Here is a 21,960-nt window from a genome sequence, read left to right as displayed (position 1 = left end):
GTGCACTTTGCACTCACTTTTCAGGGTCTTGGGGAGGGTTATTTTTCTAACTCTCACTATTTTCTAATAGTCCCAGCGACCCTCTACAAGGTCACATAGGTTTGGGGTCCATTCGTGGTTCGCATTCCACTTTTGGAGTATATGGTTTGTGTTGCCCCTATCCCTATGTTTCCCCATTGCATCCTATTGTAACTATACATTGTTTGCACTGTTTTCTAAGACTATACTGCATATTTTTGCTATTGTGTATATATATCTTGTGTATATTTCCTATCCTCTCACTGAGGGTACACTCTAAGATACTTTGGCATATTGTCATAAAAATAAAGTACCTTTATTTTTAGTATAACTGTGTATTGTGTTTTCTTATGATATTGTGCATATGACACTAAGTGGTACTGTGGTAGCTTCACACGTCTCCTAGTTCAGCCTAAGCTGCTCTGCTAAGCTACCATTATCTATCAGCCTAAGCTGCTAGACACCCTATACACTAATAAGGGATAACTGGGCCTGGTGCAAGGTGCAAGTACCCCTTGGTACTCACTACAAGCCAGTCCAGCCTCCTACAATCACAAGGTCCATTTGGTCAGAGCTGATGACTGCCTGGTGGGAACAAGGTCTGGAAGGTAGAAGTAAGGGTCTGGCACGTGAGTCTGTGGTCTAATTGGTGGGATGTGAAGTCAAGGTGAAGTCTGGTCCAGGGCTTGGTGCTTGGGTCCAGAGGGCAGGGTTGTGTTTCTCGACATCTGGCTGTTGGGTCCTGACATCAGGCTATGGATCATGAGGTCTACATGGTGGCAGCTATCATCCAGCTGATGCAAACAGTGGACCAGTTGGTGGGAGCACGGGTGCAGAAGGTCAGAATGAAGTTTAAATGGGGATTTATGAGCGCTGAATGGTTATTTTCAAGATTCAGCTGGTGGATCAGTAGATCCAGCTTGTGTGTCTCCAGGCCTGCTTAGGGTCTGGGCTTTAAAATTCGTTTTTTGGAAGCCAAGATCCAGATTAGGAGTTTTTGATAAGCAGGTTTTGGTCCCAAGGCCAGGCTATATTGTGCCAATACAACAGAAGTTTGTCCAAGAGTCAGACTGCTTATCACGTTTTGCTGGTAGATGCTAATGTCTGGCTGGTGTGTGTAGAGGTTTCACTCTGTTGCACTGATGTCTAGCTGGTGGATCATGAAGTCTGTCTTTTGGAATACGAGGTCTCACTGGCAGATTGTGAAGTCTGGCCACTGGAGCTCAAGGTCTGGCTGGTTGGCTATTAGGACTGGCTAGTGGGATATAAGGTCCATCTGGTGGGACATGAGGTCCACTTGGTTGGAGGTGAAGTCTGCCTTGTAAATGCTGATAGCCTGCTAGAAGGAGCTGAGATCCAGGTAGTGGTTTTGAGATCTGGCAGGTGTGTCACAGGGTCTGGTACCTGGGGCATGGCCAATGGCTGATGGAAGCCATAGTCTGGATGGTGGAAGATGAGGTCTGGCTATCAGAAGATTAAGGGGCATATTTATACTTTTTTGTGATGAATTTGTGTTATTTCTTTTTTCGGAAAGTCAGTGCAAAACAAACTCCATATTTATACTTTGGTGCTAGACCTGTCTAGTGCCAAAGTTATGGAGTTAAAGTCATTTTTTGGATATGGAAACCTACCTCAAGTCAACGAGATGCAAGGTAGGCGTTCCCGTGCACAAAATAACTCTATGGCCTTAGCTTCATATTTATCCCCCATGCTAAAATCACGCACAGGGGGGAGAAGGGGGTGAAACAATGGTGCAAAGCTTGCTTTGGGCTGGTGTTAGGGGACCTGTGGGCATATGTCAATGGCGGAACACCATGGAATAAGCCCACAGGTGCCCTCCCCAGGCCCCAGGGACACCCCATCCACACCAGCGGGACAGCAGAGGATGGGGGCCCCTATCCCAGGTAAGTATAGGTAGGTACAGGTAAGTATTAGTTTTTTAAATGCCATTGGGGGCCCTGAAATGGGCCCCCCTACATGTCACTGGGTGCAATAACCATGCCCAGGGGACCCTGGTCCCCTGTGCTGGCCATTGGGGTGGTGGGCACAACTCCTGTCTTTTTCTAAGACAGGATTCATGTGGTATGGATGGTTTTGGGTCAGAAAATGATGCAGGGCAGGTTAGAGTAATTTCTTTTTACTCTGACCTGCCTAACATCATTTTTGGGTGTAAACCCCCTTTCTCCCATTACACTAGCAAACCCTTTTCGCCGGCTTGCACCATTCCATAAATATGGTGCCCATCTGGTGCTCAAGAATGGTGCAAGCCAGTGCAAAACGTTTTGATGCAAAACTGTGTTTGCGCAGTTTTGCACCAAAAAGTATAAATATGCCCCTAAGTCTGGCCAGCATTTGCTGAGGGCTGGAAGGTAGGTCGCTAGGTTTTCCGGGTGGGCCATATTCTATCCAATGTGTTCCAATATCAGGATGTTAAATGTTGATGCCTGGTTGTTGTGTCCTGAGGCCTGGATGCTGAGGGGAAGGTCTGGGTGGGACAGAGCAATCTCTGGCTGGTGTGGCTGGTATGGAACAAGGACTGGTTGATGGAAAAAAGGTTTGGTTATGGGATGATGAGGTCTCATTGGCTGATGAGTTTGGTTAGTGGTAAAAGGGTCTGATTGGTGGGTGAGATCTAAATGATGGGGTTAGAGTGCATTGAGTAGGGGCAGTTCAACTGGAGGTGTAGAGGGTTTGAACACATTAGGTACAGGTATTTGTTTCTGATGATGTTAATCTAGTTAAAATTGACTGGGCTGAGCTACTTCTGATGGGTGTTATTTGGACTAGAATGAACCATATAGTTAGGCTAGTAATTCTCATTGGTCAAACAGTGGTAACTTCTGATATTCAGCTCTTCATATGGACTTCATTGGTTGCTTTTACTCACGAGACGTGTCACACATTAGGTATCAGAATGCATAAGCGCACTGAAACCATGCGATCTGAAAACTTGGGAGCTATGTATCACAGTGATTGGAAGAGGGGCAGGTGGCGGGCTGTATTGTTTAGTAACTAAACAACATTCCTACAAATTATGTTCAGTGGGCAAGCTACGAGGTGATAAATTAATTGGCCTGAAGCCGGGTCTATCAACAACTGTCGGAAAGGAAGGGTGGAGCCTGTGCGCTTATATTTATGGTGCACAGCGCTGATGAAATCGAAGTGGGTAGGACTCCTGCTGTGTGAGTGAGGGGGCTCGCAGAATAACTGTGTAATAAAAACGTAGCTGTACCCAGGCACTCGCCATAGCAACTCTCACGACCTGGGCCCAGCTGTGTTTTGCCTGAGGCAGGAGTGCCTAGCATGTGCTGCTGGCTGAATAATGTATTATTCCACAGAGCTGCCTGTAGCACTTCGTCATGCAGCTAGGAGATACCAATTGTGCATGGCTAAGCATTTTAGTGTGTTGATGCGGACAACAGCACTAAAATGCGTTAGTCTAACCCCTTTAGCGTGTTCCTGAACAGGGCTGCCACTTGAGAATCTCAGATGTGAGTTTGACGTTTCTGTTAGACCTGTCTCCTCTTGGCATGGTTTCCCCTGTACTATTTGCTTCTGACCTCCTGTTTCTGATCCCGTGCTGATTTTTTTTTGTTTGCTGGCCTTAGTACTCTGGGCACTTTACCAGTGCTAAAGTGAAGTGCTCACTGTCTAAATTGGACTGGTTTCTCCATGATTGGCCTATTTGATTTACTAGTAAGTCCCTAGTAAAGTGCACTAGAGGGACTGTAAATCAAATACTTCTAATGGGCCTGCAGCACTGATTGTGCCACCCACATGAGTAGCCCTATAAACATGTCTCAGACCTGCCACTGCAGTGTTTGTGTGTACAGTTTTGAATTGCCATGGCCAAACCTTCCATTTTACTACATGTAAGTCACCCCTAAAGTAGGCCCAAGGCAGCCCCATTGGCAGGAAAAGTGTACTTAAAGGGTAGGACATGTACTAGTGTGTTTTGCATGTCCTGAATTCTGCTAAATGTGTGTTTCACTATTGCAAGGCCTATCTCTACCATAGGATAACATGGGGATTGCCTTACAAGTGTAATTTCACATTGATAGTAGATAGAGATATGACGTTTGGAGTCTCTGAACTCACAATTTAAAAATACTTTTAATAAAGGTGTTTTTTGGATTGTAAGTTTGAAAATACCACTTTTAGAAAGTGGGCATTTTCCTGCTTCACCATTCTGTGCCTCCGCTTGGCTGCTGAATCCACATCTGGGTTAGAGTGACAGTTGGGTTGTTTATAAATCCACTCTATATAATCACACAAAGGGAGCCGAGGTGTTTCCTGCATATCCTGGTGGGTCTTCTGGGGCTAGAGTGATGGGAGGAGCTGACACCTGTGCTTGAATAGGGATGTACCTGTCCTCACACAAACCAGTCTCCAACACCCTAGAGTGTGTCTGGGGCTAGGACAGGGAGAGGCAGGGTCTTGTGGCCTGAGGACATTCTGCCGGGGAGAACAGCTGGATGCTGAAGAAGGACCTGCCGCTCTGCCTGCTGCTGCTGCTGCTTCTGCCCTGGGAGTCAAAGGCCTGGACTTTGCTTTCTGCATCCTGCTTTCCAAGGTTCTTCAAGGGTCTGAACTGAGCTTGCCTGCTGAAGACTCGGGTATATCAAAGACTTCATCTGCCAGTCCCTGGTCTCTTTTGCTGAGAGTCCTGACTTGCCAAGTGGTGCCAAATCCAGATCCTGGGCCCTTGGAAGTGGAAGCTGGTCACCTGAAGTAAAATGTACACACCGAGCCTGCAGTGGCAGAAGAATCGAGGCGGCGCCTGTTCTGCGGCTAAAAAAATTGAAGCAGCGCCTGTCTCGCAGCTGCAAAATCGATGCATCGCCCGCTTCAGCGCAGATTCATCGTTGTTGTGCTTCTAGATTTTCCACTCATCATCCCTGGGTGTCATTTTCTGCATCAACGCTGCACCGCCATAAGGAATTGACACATCGCCAGCCCGGCGGGAGAAGAATCCATGCATCGCCAGCCGGGTGGGAAAAGAACCAGCACATTGCCAACCAGGTGGGTAAAGAATCCACACGTTGCTTGCTTTTCCGACACATCACCTTCTTTGCGGCCGGCATCATCTTTGTTTTTGACGCATCCAAGGTACTGTGTGTTATAAGGATACAACCACTGATTCTTCAGGATTGAGACTCTTTTATATCTTTATAAAGTGCTATCTCTACTTTTAGATTTTTGTTGTTTTTGTCTTGTTTTACTCATATAAATATTGGCTATTTTTCTAAACTGGTGTTGAGTATTTTTGTGATGTTTTCACTGTGTTACTGTGTTGTGTACAAATACTTACACATGGCCTATGAGACAAGCATGACTGCTTGAACCAAGCTACAAAGTGGGTGAGCAGGGTTTTTCTTAGGTATGTGACTCCCTTGTTTTGACTACAGTGAGGCTTCCTACTTGGACAGGTTGCAAACTAGTTGCCAACTACAGACCTCATTTCTAACATCGGTGATCAGCGGTGTGGATAGGACTTCTATTTGTACTTTGTATACAGTGATTGGTGTACACTACTGTCTTGTTGCAGACTATAATGCAACCACATACAGTTTTTTTCTCGCCATCAGAAGTTGCTGCAAATGTGGTGTTTGAGGTGGAGAAGTTGGAGACATACCCAGTGGCTCTGCTCAGGAAATGTGGTAAAGAGCTCCAGTGTCTATTAAAAGGCCTCACCAAAAAGGAGGAGCTGCAGAAGGCGCTGAGGGCCTGGTTTGCAGCAAGGGAGGCTGGTGGGCCCGCAGAGGAGGTTTTCTGTAGATAAATTGAGACAGTCCTACTGCATCAACCACATACTACAAGACTGCAAGAGTTGATGCTACAACTACTGCTCCAAGGATTCATTCAACCACTCTACCTGGGCATCGCCTGGCAAATGCCAACTAGTGAATAAAGGCACTGGCTGTACCAGCACAGTGCAGAAAGCCTTTACAGAATCTCGAAGTACATTGGGCTCTTCTATCCTTTGTAACTGACAATGGTAATCCATGTCATCTTTGAACAAGGTCCTTCATTTTGCCACTAGAATCATATTCAGCCTTCCCAGTAACACACCATCAAGTCAGTGTCGCATGAAGCTGGGTGGCTGGGAGGACCTCTATAAATTGCTGACATTTGCTCACACAATTCGGACAGCCGTGTCAACACACTGACACACTACACACCCGCCAGGCATTACTAATCCATCTACTAGAACTTGCTGTTCTATTCCAGACTCCAATCTTTCAAACCATCTACCAGCATCCACAATCAAATCTTTCATCCTTCGATGTTCCCATCATCAGAACTCCTGGTCCTTGGGATTGGTGGATGCTCCACACTCAGTGAGCTCAGAGTTATCATGTAACGCCATCTCATGAGACAGGAAGACAAGTGTAGTGATCAAGACTACAAGTGTAGGTAAAGTAAATATCTTTTAATCTGTAAATAGACCGCTGCGATGTCGCAGCTACCGCCTCAACCGTCCTCTTGACTCCGAGTGTCTCGAGCTCTCTCTAACACGAGCTCGAGACGTAGAACAGGAGTCACGAGGACGCGGCAATACTACATTATCTTCTTCCCTTACAAACGAGGAAATAACAATTTAACCATTACTCAATAAGACAACAGTCTACAGAAAAACAATAACAACAAAAGAAATAAAAATAAATTTAAAGATACAAATTATAAAGAAAGATGAAATCAAAATCATAACTCAAATACATGACACAGAATTAACGGTATCTCAAAGGTTTCACTCTTTGTCTGCCACTCCTGCGTACATAATGTTCAAAAACAACTTTATCAACATCCGCAGGATTCATTTCATCAGTAACTGGTTCACTGTGAGAAGGTTTGTTGAGACATTCCATAGAAAGATCAGACTTACACATTTTGTTAGGAATTTCCTTAACTTTAACTACCCTGTCAACATTCCACCAATTCCGCAAATTAACCCTAACAGCATTACCACATACTTTGTCAATTATCAAGGGTTCTGAAAATCTCTTTTCTCCTTTCTTCCTGTGAACAGGAAGTTTGATTCTAATCTTGTCCCCTACTTCAAATTCATGGGAGTAGACCCTCTTTGATAAGTCAAAGTATTCCTTCTGCTTAGTTTGTGCCCTCCGGACATTATTTCTGACAGTATCATCAATTACACTCCAATCACTTTGTTTCACCCACTTAGACATCCAACCGGGACAGATCCTTGAAGATGGTTTCCTTCCACGCAACAGTTCAAATGGAGAAACACCTGTAGAAGAATGGGGGGTTGTGCGATAAAACCAAAGCATAGTACGTACAGAAATGTGAACATTTGACTTGTTAGCAATAGCCCATTGTACACAATTTCCCAACACTCGATTCATGCGCTCTACAAGGCCATTGGTTTGAGGATGATATAGTGAACTCCTTATGTGTTTAACATCACCTTCTAGTAAAAATTCTTTAAATTCCTGACTAACAAATTGCACACCATTGTCAGAAACAATGGCCGAAGGGAACCCCTCCCGTAGAAATACATCTCTCAAGAATTCAATCACATTTTTTGATGAAGGTTCGCCTATAAACTTGATTTCAGGCCACTTAGAATAGTAGTCAATTAAGACTACAGCAAATCTACATGGACTTGGCAAAGCATAGAAAGGACCAATAAGATCAATTCCCAGCTTTTCCCACGGCCTAGTGGGTAGTTCAATAGGTTGTAACGGTGGAGTCCTCACCTTGAGCCCCTTTTCACAACTGTTGCAAATCACACATTCATCCACACAGACATCAACACATTGGTCCATTCCAGGCCACCAAAACGTTTCACGTAATCTGCGCTTGGTAAGTGTCCTACCCAAGTGTCCCTCATGCGCAGCAGCAACTATTCTTTTCCTCAGGCTCTCCGGGGGAACAAATCTCTCACCCCTCATCAGAACGCCATCCTCAACTGACATTTCACCTGACACCTTGACAAAAGTTTGAAATTGAATAGGTACATTTCTTTCTCTGGGCCACCCTTCTTTTATAAATTTCACAATTTGAGCCAACACCAAGTCTTTCGCCAATTCCCTTTTCCACTCACATTCACTTATTGCGCACATATCTTCCAGATCAACAGCTGCTATAAAACAATTATCAACATCATCTTCATCTTCATCCTCACCAACACCCGCACCCTCAACCAGAGGAAATCCGGATAGAAAATCTGCTCTAACATTCTTGTTACCTGGAACATAACGGACTTCAAAATCATATTGCAATAATTTTGTGACCAATCTACAAATGCGAGGTGTTGATTCTCTGATTTTGTCTCCAGTCAGAATAGGAATAAGAGGACTATGATCTGTGCACAACACAAACTTGTTTCCCCAGACATACGGATGAAACTTCCTTATAGCCCACCAACATGCCAACAATTCTTTCTCAATAACAGAAAAATTAAATTCAGACCCTCTCAAAACTCTTGAGGCATATCCCAAAGTTTTTTCCGTACCTTCTTTCACCTGAGTCAACACAGCACCCACACCGAAACTGCTTGCATCAACAGTTATGATACACTGCACGTCTGGATCAAAAGGTTTCAGGATTTTAGGCCCAACTAGTTGCGACTTAATCCACTCAAACGCTTCCTGACAATCCTTACTCCAAACAAAAACAACATTTTTCTTTAACAAATTCGTTAAGGGTTTAGTTTTAGTAGCGTAATCACTCATGAACCGTGAATAAAATTCACACAAACCAATAAAAGACTTCAATCCTGTTTTGTCTGATGGTGGAGAAGCATTCATAATCGCTTTGACCAACCCTGGTTTGGGTTCAATCCCTTGTTCAGAAACAACATGTCCTAAATATTCGACTCTATTACGCAAAAATTGGCATTTATCACTTTTTAGGACCGCTCCTTTCTCCTGCATGATTCTTAACACTTTCCTTACAATGTGATCATGTTCCTCTTTGGACGCTGCATGGATCAACACATCATCTTGAAATACAGCTACCCCTTTTATGTCCTTTAATATCTGAGACATTACTCGCTGAAAAACAGCTGCTGCTGAGGCTAACCCAAAAGGCATCCTGCAATACTGAAATGTGCCTAAAGGTGAAACAAAAGCAGTAAGATGCCTTGAGGCCGGGTCTAGAACAATCTGATGATATGCTGTAGCTAGATCCAACTTCCAAAACCATCTTGATTCACCAATAGTAGCCAGCATTTCCGTAATATTAGGTAAAGGATGCGAGTCTACCCAAATATGTTTATTCAAACTGCGCAAATCCACACATACCCTCAAATCGCCATTTTTCTTCCTTGCAATAACCAAGGGAGACAACCACAAAGAGGAATCTATAGGTTCAATGATACCTTTCATACACAAGTCCTTCAACTCCTTTTCCAATTTGTCCCTCACACTGAATGGTACACTCCTAAATTTGTGTTTCACTGGAATGGCTCCCTCTTTTACTTTTATCACATGAGCAAATCCTTCAATGGTGCCCAACGTTTCAGAAAACACCAAAGGAAAATCCTTTATCAGACTGGCTGCATAATCGTCTGATTCTACAACAGATACCTGTTCCTTAGTGCCTGGCCTCAAAACCATTTGGAATAAACCTTGATGGAACCAACCTAAAATGTTTAGTCCCTTTATCGCCACATAAACCTTGCCAAAAATTCTTCTTCCCTTGAACTCAAGTACATCTTCGAAATAACCAGCCAATTCAATCTTTCTCCCTTCATAAGAGACAGGTGCTCTGTCAGGTGCACAGAGCGTTCTCTCTCCCCAAACCTCCTTGCACAGCTCTTGAGTAATCATTGTGATTCGAGCTCCAGAATCCACCAAAAGTTTGATCACTTTGTCACCAACACCAATTTCAACATAAGGATCCACACACCTAGTAGGATCTCCAGTTACTATGTGATCCTCAGTGACAATCATCACCATGTCTCTGAATTCTTCTTGGATTCTATCTACATCATTATCATCTACTTCTGTAACATACGCCACCCCTGAACTATTTGAAAACCTCCCTGAACCCTGTTGATAACCAACACTCATTGTGCCACTCTGACACACTTTGGCAAAGTGTCCAACTTTGTTGCACTTCCTGCATGTGGCATTCTTAGCAGGACATCCTCTGCCACTCTTAATATGGTTCTGATTACCACACCGAAAACAGATGTTGCTTTGCTTAAAAAATGGTTTGGAAAAAGTCTTAGTTGATTTTAAAAATTTTCCATCCTGAGAATTCACTAATCCTATATTTTCTGTCGTTCTGGATTCCAGTTCCTTCACAGACACTTTAGACGTCTCAATACTCTTTGCCAATCGTAATGTCTCATCCAGTGACGGATTGCTCAAAGAAAGAAGTTTTTGTTGGATAGTCTTGTCCGTGCATTTAGCAATAAATTGGTCTCTGACCAGCTGGTCACTAAACGCCTGAAATTGGCAATCAGCTGCAAGTTTTCTCAGTGCTGATACAAAGGTATCCACGTCTTCACCAGGATTTTGTTCTCTTTTGAAAAACTTGTGCCTAATAACGACTAAACTGGGTTGTATGTCAAACCTCAGTTCCAATTTTTTTACTGTTTCGGCATACTCATCAATCTCTTCTCCTTCTTCCAATACCAAGGCAGGAAGATATTTAAAAACAGATCTCCCTTCAAATCCCAGGGAATGGAGTAAAAGACATTTTTTTCTTTCAGGACGGAAGCGTGCTGCACCAATTGCTCCTAAGTACATCTCAGATGCATCATAACAATTTTTCCATGGAATTGGAGGGTTACCCGGTGTTTCCAAAAAAAATGGAGGTGGATTCACAGACTGCATTCTTAAAACAGTACAAGTGCAGAAGGTAAGTAATATCACAGGGTGTGTGACGCAGAGGACAATGAAAGCTGAAGAAACCCAGTCAGAATTTTTACTTAACTTCCTTTACTTTTACGCCAATATCAATATAAGATCCACAGCAGATCACAGTTAAAAAAAAACGCTGAAGTTTCCTTGTAATATAAGCAGCAAACAAAAAAACGAACTGTCAAAATTAATTTCCTTCATAAAATCAAAGTGCAGTACCTCTTAAATCCATGAGATGGCAGAGTTGGACCAAAAATTCAAACTAACTGCTTCAGTTCTTCGTGAAAACAGAAAATAAGTAACCAATCATGAACCTAGATTGACGTTATTATTAGCTGTACTTCCTGCTTTGTTTTGACGAGGAAAATGGGTCCGATGCAGCGGTCTCCTCGTCGCCATAAATACTTGTAGTGATCAAGACTACAAGTGTAGGTAAAGTAAATATCTTTTAATCTGTAAATAGACCGCTGCGATGTCGCAGCTACCGCCTCAACCGTCCTCTTGACTCCGAGTGTCTCGAGCTCTCTCTAACACGAGCTCGAGACGTAGAACAGGAGTCACGAGGACGCGGCAATACTACAACAAGAACAGTGACACACTGCACAAAACTATATATATATATTGCCAGGTTAACATAGTACGTATCGTTGCCTTACTGCTGTTATTTCAACTGATGTTTTCTTGTGTTTTCATCGTAAAAGCTTCTTCATTTAAAGTCTTACTGCGTTTTCCATCATAGCTACTTACTTTTCTGACCTTAATTAAGACACCTCTGGTAGAAATGTCATGCTGCCTGTCACTACATTTCAGAACCCCTTTCAGAGGGCCACAGAGTAAGCAGAGGTTTCTGGGACCAAATGTGGTGACTGAGAACTTTTGCTCCTGATGTCTCAGAGCTTGCCCTACTTCTGCTTGCTCTGGAAGAGCGCACCTCCTGCATGGTTGGTGCATTCCTTCCTTCTCTCAGGAGGCAGGTCTGGGACATCAAGACAGGGAGACAGCAATTCCTTCCAGGTCAGTATCCAGCTAATGTGCCTTCTGCTCTGGGAAACTGGCTGTTCAGTACCCACCAGCTGTGGTTGCACAATGGTCCTCTGAGTACTTTGCAGAATACTCTCTTCCAGCGAGTGGATCAGTAGCTCCCATTCTCATACATTTAAAGCAAGCAAGGAATGTGGAATCTCTGTCTGCACTCTCAGGAACAGTTTGGGTTGGTTCTTCTCTCGTGTCCTTTCCAGGCTGTGTGCTGGACACCGCTTTGTGTACAGTGATTCTCCTCACAGCAGGACTCTCTCCTGTTTGGACTACCTACAAGAGGGGCACAAAGAGATGTGAGTTTTCTGCATCTAGCTAACAGTAGCCACACAGAACAGTGATCAGGAAACAAAGGATGGCCTTACCTGAAGGATCTGGAGCGGGGAATTCTATAAACTATATTTTGGACTATCTATAAGTTAATCCATTTGCAAATGTATGACTAGATTGTAGGAAAGTACCATCTTGCCTGGCATGTTACCCCCAATTTTACTGTTTGTATGTTTGTTTTTTGCCTATGTGTCACTGGGATCCTGCTAACCAGGACCCCAGTGCTCATAAAGTATGCCCTGTATGTGTTCCCTATGTGGTGCCTAACTGTATCACTGAGGCTCTGACTACTCCAGGAAGCCTGCATAACCGCAACAAAGTAGCAAGAAGCCTACCAGCAACATTGTAGCGCCTCATCCTGACGGCTTTCTCGACTGTTTCCTGGTGGTGCATGCTCTGAGGGCTGTCTGCCTTCACCCTGCACTGGAAGCCAAGAAGAATTCTCCCGTGGGTCGACTGAATCTTTCCGCTGCTAACGCAAGCACCAAACTTCTGCATCACTGGTCCTCTGGGTCCCCTCTCATCCTGACGAGCTGGGTCCAAGTGTCTTCAACAGTCCAGTGGCCCTTCTGTTCAAATTTGGTGGAGGTAAGTCCTTGCCTCCCCACGCCAGACAGTAATCCTGTGTACTGCGTGAACTGCAGCTGCTCGGGCTGCTGTGCACTTATGCAAGACTTCCTTTGTGCTCAGCCTAGCCCAGGTCCCCAGCACTCCGTCCTGCATTGCCCAATTCGCTGAGTTGGACTCCGACGTCGTGGGACACTCCTTTGTTGCTCTGAGTCGACCGTCATCCTCAGATCTTCTAAGTGCCTGTTCAGGTGCTTCTGCGGGTGCTGCCTGCTTCTGCCTGGGCTCTTCATGTTGCTGAGTGCCCCCTCTGTCTCCTCCTCCAAGGGGTGACCTCCTGGTCCTTCCTGGGCCCTGGCAGCATCCAAAATCCTCAACCGCGACTCTTGCAGTAAGCAAGGATTGTTTGCGGTCTTTCTGTGTGGAAACAACTCTGCATCCTCCAGCACGCCGTGGGACATCTTCTGACCAAAGGAGAAGTTCCTGGCACCTTCCATTGTTGCAGAATCTTCGGCTTCTTCCACCCAGAGGCAGCCCTTTTGCACCTTCATCTGGGGTTTAGTGGGCTCCTGCCCCCGGACACTTGCGTGACTCTTGGACTGGGTCCCCTTCCTTTACAGTCCTGAGGTCCAGGAATCCGTCTTCAGTGTTTTGCAGTCAGTTGTTGTCCTTGCAGAATCCCCTATCTCGACTTTACTGTCTTTCTGGGGTAGTAGGGTAACTTTACTCCTATTTTTCAGGGTCTTGGGGTGGGGAATCTTGGACACCCTTAGTGTTTTCTTACACTCCCAGCGACCCTCAAAACACTACACTAGGCCTGGGGACCATTTGTGGTTCGCATTCCACTTTTGGAGTATATGGTTTGTGTTGCCCCTAGGCCTATTTCTCCCTATTGCATTCTATTGTGTCGTACAGTGTTTGCACTACTTTTCTAACTGTTACTTACCTGATTTTTGGTTTGTGTGTATATATTTTGTGTATATTACTTACCTTCTAAGGGAATATATCCCCTGAGATACATTTTGCTTATTGTCACCAAAATAAAGTACCTTTATTTTTTAGTAACTCTGAGTATTGTGTTTCTTATGATATAGTGCTAAGTGATATAAGTGGTATATTAGGAGCTTTGCATGTCTCCTAGTTCAGTCTAAGCTGTTCTGCTATAGCTACCTCTATCAGCCTACTAATAAGGGATAACTGGACCTGGCACAAGGTGTAAGTACCACAAGGTACCCACTATAAGCCAGGCCAGCCTCCTACATAGATACGTATAAAGAAGCTGCAATTTGTGAACTAATGACTATCCTCGATTATACAATGTATTCACGTTTAACCAAATATATTTTGTTAAGTTAGCCTCAGTAAAAGAAGGCCTCAAATGCTTTTCCATGATTAAGTGTTGTTTGTATTTGCTTACACGTTTTCCTTCTTGTTTCCGGAGTGATAACGTGCTAGTAACAGGAGTGGGTCATTGTTTGCTTTTAGAGAACCTTAGAGGAGATTAGAGTTAATTGGCAGTTAGTTGTGATTTGCAGCATGTGTGGGGATGAGAAGACCACTCCTGTACCATGCTGTCCGGACCAGTGATACACTCAACGTTGTGCAGCTGGTGCACCTCTGTTCAACAATGGGAAACAAGGGAGTCAGACTGCCCCAGAAAGATTTTGTATTTGGTTTGTCTCCATCTCTGGGGTGTTGGTGGGAAGACATTGTGGGTGAAATGGAATGTAATAACTGTGTGTTCTTAGAATATGCAGATCTGATCCCTTCCTGACTCTCCTGAAAGAAGACCCATCCCTGAGTCTGCTGTAGATCTCTCCTACCTGGGAGTTTATGTTTCTTGACCTTGAGTTAACTTTTGAATGAATATGCCTTCCCTGCTCTGAACCTTCATTGGGTTCAACTTTAGAATTACACAGACTGACGCCTATTACTTAGAATCTCCCCATTCCAGACACTTCTAGCTGAGTTTTTGGAAACTGGCTCAAATGCTGCATGCTTTCCGCTGTTCATTTATACTCTGTTGAATTTATTTCTTTGTTGAACTCTGAAGACTGACTGAAAAACTGAAAATATTAAGGGGCAGATTTAAGAGAAGTGCAGATGCAGCGCCGCTTCCCTTGCACAGGTACGGTTGTTATAGATGCCACGCGCCCTGGTACCCAGCAGATAGAGCAGCACCATATGAACCTTACAAAACATCAAATCATTTTTTAATTTAAGCCTCTTGTGGCAGAATCATTTCATGTGTGAGTAGTAAAGAGTAGGATCAGCACTCGAATGTCGCCCTCGTTGGTACTTATGACTCGCTCTCTGACAGTGGACAGCAGGTGGTATTTATAAGGATTATGAACAAGAGGCATGCCACAACATGTGTTAGTAGTAAAGATTAGGATCAGCACTCGAATGTCACCTTGTTGGTACTTCTGACTCGCTCTCTGACAGTGTGCAGCAGGTGGTATTCATAAGGATTATGAACAAGAGGCGTGCCACAACATGTGTTAGTAGTAAAGATTAGGATCAGCACTCGAATGTCACCTTGTTGGTACTTCTGACTCGCTCTCTGACAGTGTGCAGCAGGTGGTATTCATAAGGATTATGAACAAGAGGCGTGCCAGGACATGTGTTAGTAGTAAAGAGTAGGATCAGCACTCGAATGTCGCCCTCGTTGGTACTTGTGACTCGCTCTCTGACATCCACAGCGGGTGGTATTTATAAGGATTATGAACAAGAGACGTGCCAGGACATGTGTGAGTAGTAAAGTGTAGGATAAAGAGTCGAATGTCGCCCTCGTTGGTACTTGTGACTCGCTCTCTGCCCCCTGCAGCAGGTGGTATTTATAAGGATTATGAACAAGGGGCGTGCCAGGACACAAATAGGCATTTCTGAGCTTTCCGACATAAATCAGGTTTTGATTGGATAAAAATGAATGAATGAATGAAATTCACTCATAGGAGTGAAACTCAGATCCAAGGATTACTTTTTGCAAGTTCTAGGGTATGTGATCTAGGCCCGGAACTTTACCTACTCACAGGCGTTAGTGCACGAAGTCACCGTGGTTTGCTAACTAACACCCACCTTGATTATTATACGTTTATTCAAAGTGGCTGTGCTGCTTCGTAGCACTCCTCCCTCCATCATCCTAGAAAGAGAGTGAATACCATCTGGAGCAAAAAACCTGTTTTCATTCCTAGAAACATCTAAAGAGGGGTCCTTCTCAGAGCAGTCAAGCTATGCACACTGCACACCTCTAATGTAACTTATAACTGACTGCCTGCTGCTGGAATTCAAGCTATCGAAAATTGACCCCCTCAACGCCTCCTGTTCTAGGCTTCTCCTGAGGGGTTTGAGCTACACAGACTCAACCCTTCTGCTTCACCACTTTCAAACACCAGAAACAAGTACCCACAACTAGCTCCAGCTAAGCGCTGTCACTCCATTGAGACTGGACAAGGCCTCTCCCTGGTGAGAACAGTAACATTATCGAGACTGCACCCCTTTCTAACGCCGCCTACGCCAGTTCGCAGCCCCGTCAAAATACTGACTTCAGGTGTACAGAAACAAACATTCATGACACTTCTGAACTCACCTGTTCCAGAATTACAGAGAACAGTCGTGCTATTGCGGCTGGAACCCTTCTAATGCCACCTGGACCACGCTCGCAAGTGAGAACGGGCACGCTGGCGACACTGGACCCTCTAATGCCACCTGGACCAGGCTCGCAAGTGAGAACGGGCACGCTGGCGACACTGGACCCTCTAATGCCACCAGTACCAGGCTCCCAAGTGAGAACGGTCACGCTGTCGACACTGGACCCTCTAATGCCACCAGTACCAGGCTCCCAAGTGAGAACGGTCACGCTGTCGACACTGGACCCTCTAATGCCACCAGTACCAGGCTCGCAAGTGAGAACGGGCACGCTGGCGACACTGGACCCTCTAATCCCACCAGTACCAGGCTCGCAAGTGAGAACGGTCACGCTGATGGCACTGGTCCCTCTAATGCCACCAGCACCACGCTCGCAAGTGAGAACGGTCACGCTGATGGCACTGGACCCTCTAATGCCACCAGCACCAGGCTCCCAAGTGAGAACGGTCACGCAGGCGACACTGGACCCTCTAATGCCACCAGCACCAGGCTCCCAAGTGAGAACGGTCACGCAGGCGACACTGGACCCTCTAATGCCACCAGTACCAGGCTCCCAAGTGAGAACGGTCACGCTGGCGACACTGGACCCTCTAATGCCACCAATACCAGGCTCGCAAGTGAGAACGGGCACGCTGGCGACACTGGACCCTCTAATGCCACCAGTACCAGGCTCGCAAGTGAGAACGGGCACGCTGTCGACACTGGACCCTCTAATGCCACCAGTACCAGGCTCGCAAGTGAGAACGGTCACGCTGATGGCACTGGACCCTCTAATGCCACCAGTACCAGGCTCCCAAGTGAGAACGGTCACGCTCTCGACACTGGACCCTCTAATGCCACCAGTACAAGGCTCGCAAGTGAGAACGGTCACGCTGGCGACACTGGACCCTCTAATGCCACCAGTACCAGGCTCGCAAGTGAGAACGGTCACGCTGTCGACACTGGACCCTCTAATGCCACCAGTACCAGGCCCCCAAGTGAGAACGGTCACGCTGTCAACACTGGACCCTCTAATGCCACCAGTACCAGGCTCGCAAGTGAGAACGGGCACGCAGGCGACACTGGACCCTCTAATGCCACCAGTACCAGGCCCGCAAGTGAGAACGGTCACGCAGGCGACACTGGACCCTCTAATGCCACCAGTACCAGGCTCGCAAGTGAGAACGGTCACGCAGGCGACACTGGACCCTCTAATGCCACCAGTACCAGGCTCGCAAGTGAGAACGGTCACGCTGGCGACACTGGACCCTCTAATGCCACCAGTACCAGGCTCGCAAGTGAGAACGGGCACGCTGGCGACACTGGACCCTCTAATGCCACCAGACCAGGCTCCCAAGTGAGAACGGGCACGCTGGCGACACTGGACCCTCTAATGCCACCAGTACCAGGCTCGCAAGTGAGAACGGGCACGCTGGCGACACTGGACCCTCTAATGCCACCAGTACCAGGCTCGCAAGTGAGAACGGGCACGCTGGCGACACTGGACCCTCTAATGCCACCAGTACCAGGCTCGCAAGTGAGAACGGTCACGCTGGCGACACTGGACCCTCTAATGCCACCAGTACCAGGCTCGCAAGTGAGAACGGGCACGCTGGCGACACTGGACCCTCTAATGCCACCAGACCAGGCTCGCAAGTGAGAACGGGCACGCTGGCGACACTGGACCCTCTAATGCCACCAGACCAGGCTCGCAAGTGAGAACGGGCACGCTGGCGACACTGGACCATCTAATGCCACCAGTACCAGGCTCCCAAGTGAGAACGGGCACGCTGGCGACACTGGAGCCTCTAATGCCACCAGTACCAGGCTCCCAAGTGAGAACGGGCACGCTGGCGGCACTGGACCCTCTAATGCCACCAGTACCAGGCTCGCAAGTGAGAACGGGCACGCTGGCGACACTGGACCCTCTAATCCCACCAGTACCAGGCTCGCAAGTGAGAACGGGCACGCTGATGGCACTGGACCCTCTAATGCCACCAGCACCAGGCTCGCAAGTGAGAACGGGCACGCTGGCGACACTGGACCCTCTAATGCCACCAGTACCAGGCTTGCAAGTGAGAACGGGCACGCTGGCGACACTGGACCCTCTAATCCCACCAGTACCAGGCTCGCAAGTGAGAACGGTCACGCTGATGGCACTGGACCCTCTAATGCCACCAGTACCAGGCTCCCAAGTGAGAACGGTCACGCTGGCGACACTGGACCCTCTAATGCCACCAGCACCAGGCTCGCAAGTGAGAACGGTCACGCTGATGGCACTGGACCCTCTAATGCCACCAGCACCAGGCTCGCAAGTGAGAACGGGCACGCTGATGGCACTGGACCCTCTAATGCCACCAGCACCAGGCTCGCAAGTGAGAACGGGCACGCTGGCGACACTGGACCCTCTAATGCCACCAGTACCAGGCTCGCAAGTGAGAACAGTCACTCTGGCGACACTGGACCCTCTAATGCCACCAGTACCAGGCTCGCAAGTGAGAACGGTCACGCTGGCGACACTGGACCCTCTAATGCCACCAGTACCAGGCTTGCAAGTGAGAACGGGCACGCTGTCGACACTGGACCCTCTAATGCCACCAGTACCAGGCTCCCAAGTGAGAACGGTCACGCTGTCGACACTGGACCCTCTAATGCCACCAGTACCAGGCTCGCAAGTGAGAACAGGCACGCTGGCGACACTGGACCCTCTAATCCCACCAGTACCAGGCTCGCAAGTGAGAACGGTCACGCTGATGGCACTGGTCCCTCTAATGCCACCAGCACCACGCTCGCAAGTGAGAACGGTCACGCTGATGGCACTGGACCCTCTAATGCCACCAGTACCAGGCTCGCAAGTGAGAACGGGCATTCTGGTGACACTGGACCCTCTAATGCCACCAGCACCAGGCTCCCAAGTGAGAACGGTCACGCAGGCGACACTGGACCCTCTAATGCCACCAGTACCAGGCTCCCAAGTGAGAACGGGCACGCTGGCGACACTGGACCCTCTAATGCCACCAATACCAGGCTCGCAAGTGAGAACGGGCACGCTGGCGACACTGGACCCTCTAATCCCACCAGTACCAGGCTCGCTAGTGAGACCGGGCACGCTGTCGACACTGGACCCTCTAATGCCACCAGTACCAGGCTCGCAAGTGAGAACGGGCACGCTGATGGCACTGGACCCTCTAATGCCACCAGTACCAGGCTCGCAAGTGAGAACGGTCACGCTGTCGACACTGGACCCTCTAATGCCACCAGTACCAGGCCCCCAAGTGAGAACGGTCACGCTGTCGACACTGGACCCTCTAATGCCACCAGTACCAGGCTCGCAAGTGAGAACGGGCACGCAGGCGACACTGGACCCTCTAATGCCACCAGTACCAGGCTCGCAAGTGAGAACGGTCACGCAGGCGACACTGGACCCTCTAATGCCACCAGTACCAGGCTCGCAAGTGAGAACGGGCACGCAGGCGACACTGGACCCTCTAATGCCACCAGTACCAGGCTCGCAAGTGAGAACGGGCACGCTGGCGACACTGGACCCTCTAATGCCACCAGTACCAGGCTCGCAAGTGAGAACGGGCACGCTGGCGACACTGGACCCTCTAATGCCACCAGACCAGGCTCGCAAGTGAGAACGGGCACGCTGGCGACACTGGACCCTCTAATGCCACCAGACCAGGCTCGCAAGTGAGAACGGGCACGCTGGCGACACTGGACCCTCTAATGCCACCAGTACCAGGCTCCCAAGTGAGAACGGGCACGCTGGCGACACTGGAGCCTCTAATGCCACCAGTACCAGGCTCCCAAGTGAGAACGGGAACGCTGATGGCACTGGACCCTCTAATGCCACCAGTACCAGGCTCGCAAGTGAGAACGGGCACGCTGGCGACACTGGACCCTCTAATCCCATCAATTCCAGGGTTTCTGCAGAGAGCGGCCACATCATCAAGACTGGAGCCCTCCGGTGCCAGGATGCCAGATTCCTACTGACAGCACAAATTATCCTGATAGTTTAGGGGGCAATTTCATTTAACATCACTTTCTATGTAATCACCAGCCAAATACCATCAATTCAAATCTGTTTTTATTGTATTACATTTCTTATTAACATGTACATTCTAATCATTATTTTGTACATTTTATATCATGATTGGTTCTAACTGTATCATATTTTAGAAATTATCAATCTCTTTTCCTCATTTCTTATGTTGAACAAGCATTTCAAAATTGGACTGTGTGAGCCATCTGCCCTCTATAATCCAGGATTTGTAAAGTGCAGCTAATCACCTGTGAGGGTCTCACGGCGCTGAATTGTGGACACGGGAGATTAAGTGATATGCCCAGAGTCACAGGCTGTTGACCCGCTGAGGTTCGAACCTGGTACCCTCATCTCTGAAGTCAGCAGATTTAGTTTGCTTTGTGCTTGGCCTGGCTATCATTCAGTGTGCGGGTCAATGACCTCTATTAATGATCCCTCACTCTTCTGGAGAGAAGCCTTGTCCTAGGCCTGGTTATCACACAGTGTGTGGGTCATAATGATCCCTCACTCTACTGAACAGTAGCCTTGTCCTAGGCCTGATTATCATAGTGTGGGTCACTGTCTTCCATTAATGATCCCTCACTCTTCTGGAGAGAAGCCTTGTCCTATCACTGATTATCACACAGTGTGTGGGTCAATGACTTCCATTAATGATCACTCACTCTTCTGAAGAGAAGCCTTGTCCCAGGGCTGGTTATCACACAATGTGTGGGTTAGTGACTTCCATTACTGATCCCTCACTCACATTTGCGGTACCACCAATGGTCACACAAATCACATGTCCACAGATATGAAATGTGCTGTTAAGAACTGGTTTGTGTTTGTTTAAAAGTCAAAGGAATTTAATTCTCCCAAAGTTTTGTGTGTTGTTTTATGTATAAGGATGTGTCTGTGGAAGACCAGTCTGTTTGCTGGTTCTCACCGGCTGGGTGGTGGTGGTTAATGGTAGGGAGAACTTGCAGGACTCAGCACTTGAATAAAATTAACCCATGGAATGGATTGCACTGTTTCGTACCAAAGTCACAAGGTGACACTTCCAGCGGGATGAATCTGGTCCTTTATCCGGCCCATGTTCCATCGTGGTCAGCCTGAACGTGTGACTTTGTTGTGATGTGCTGCAATAAGATACCCACAACTGATGCTTCGCACCTTTTGCTGCTATTTTAGACAAGAACTGTAAAAACATATAACATCAATTCTACTGATTTGATTTTTGTTGTTACGATACCAGTTTAGTTATTAAAATATCTTCTCTTTTTCTAAATTGGTTTAGGATTCTTATTTTTCTTGTGTTGTGTTTTCACCTTATTACTCTTAGATTGCTACATGAGTACTTAACACATTGCCCATAAATTAAGCCCGACTGCTTACCAGGGGGTTACCTTGACAAGGACTGTGATTATTATTAGACATGGTACTCACTCCGTACCAACGATAATCCAATTTTGTACAGGCACTTTTAAAATCCTACAAATATGTCTTCTTTTCTTCATTACAAAT

At 47.0% G+C, this 21,960-nt stretch overlaps 1 protein-coding gene across 1 annotated transcript in view; it reads left to right on the top strand.

Moving 5' to 3' along the window:
• Nucleotides 1–20,053, top strand: part of LOC138276137 (mucin-22-like) — a 77,838-nt gene extending 57,785 nt beyond the window's left edge. The window contains exons 2-7 of the mRNA XM_069219175.1: nt 16,119–16,253; nt 16,387–16,573; nt 16,680–17,173; nt 17,760–18,071; nt 18,118–19,630; nt 19,737–20,053. Of these exons, the coding sequence (XP_069075276.1) occupies nt 16,119–16,253; nt 16,387–16,573; nt 16,680–17,173; nt 17,760–18,071; nt 18,118–19,630; nt 19,737–20,053 (2,958 nt within the window). The remainder of the gene's footprint in view (nt 1–16,118; nt 16,254–16,386; nt 16,574–16,679; nt 17,174–17,759; nt 18,072–18,117; nt 19,631–19,736) is intronic.
• The last annotated feature ends 1,907 nt before the right edge of the window (nt 20,054–21,960 follow it).

Source organism: Pleurodeles waltl, unplaced genomic scaffold (genome assembly GCF_031143425.1).
Source record: "Pleurodeles waltl isolate 20211129_DDA unplaced genomic scaffold, aPleWal1.hap1.20221129 scaffold_37, whole genome shotgun sequence".
NCBI classification, from domain to species: Eukaryota; Metazoa; Chordata; class Amphibia; order Caudata; family Salamandridae; genus Pleurodeles; species Pleurodeles waltl.
Note: the sequence above shows the minus strand (reverse complement) of the source record. Positions and strands in the feature narration are given on the sequence as shown.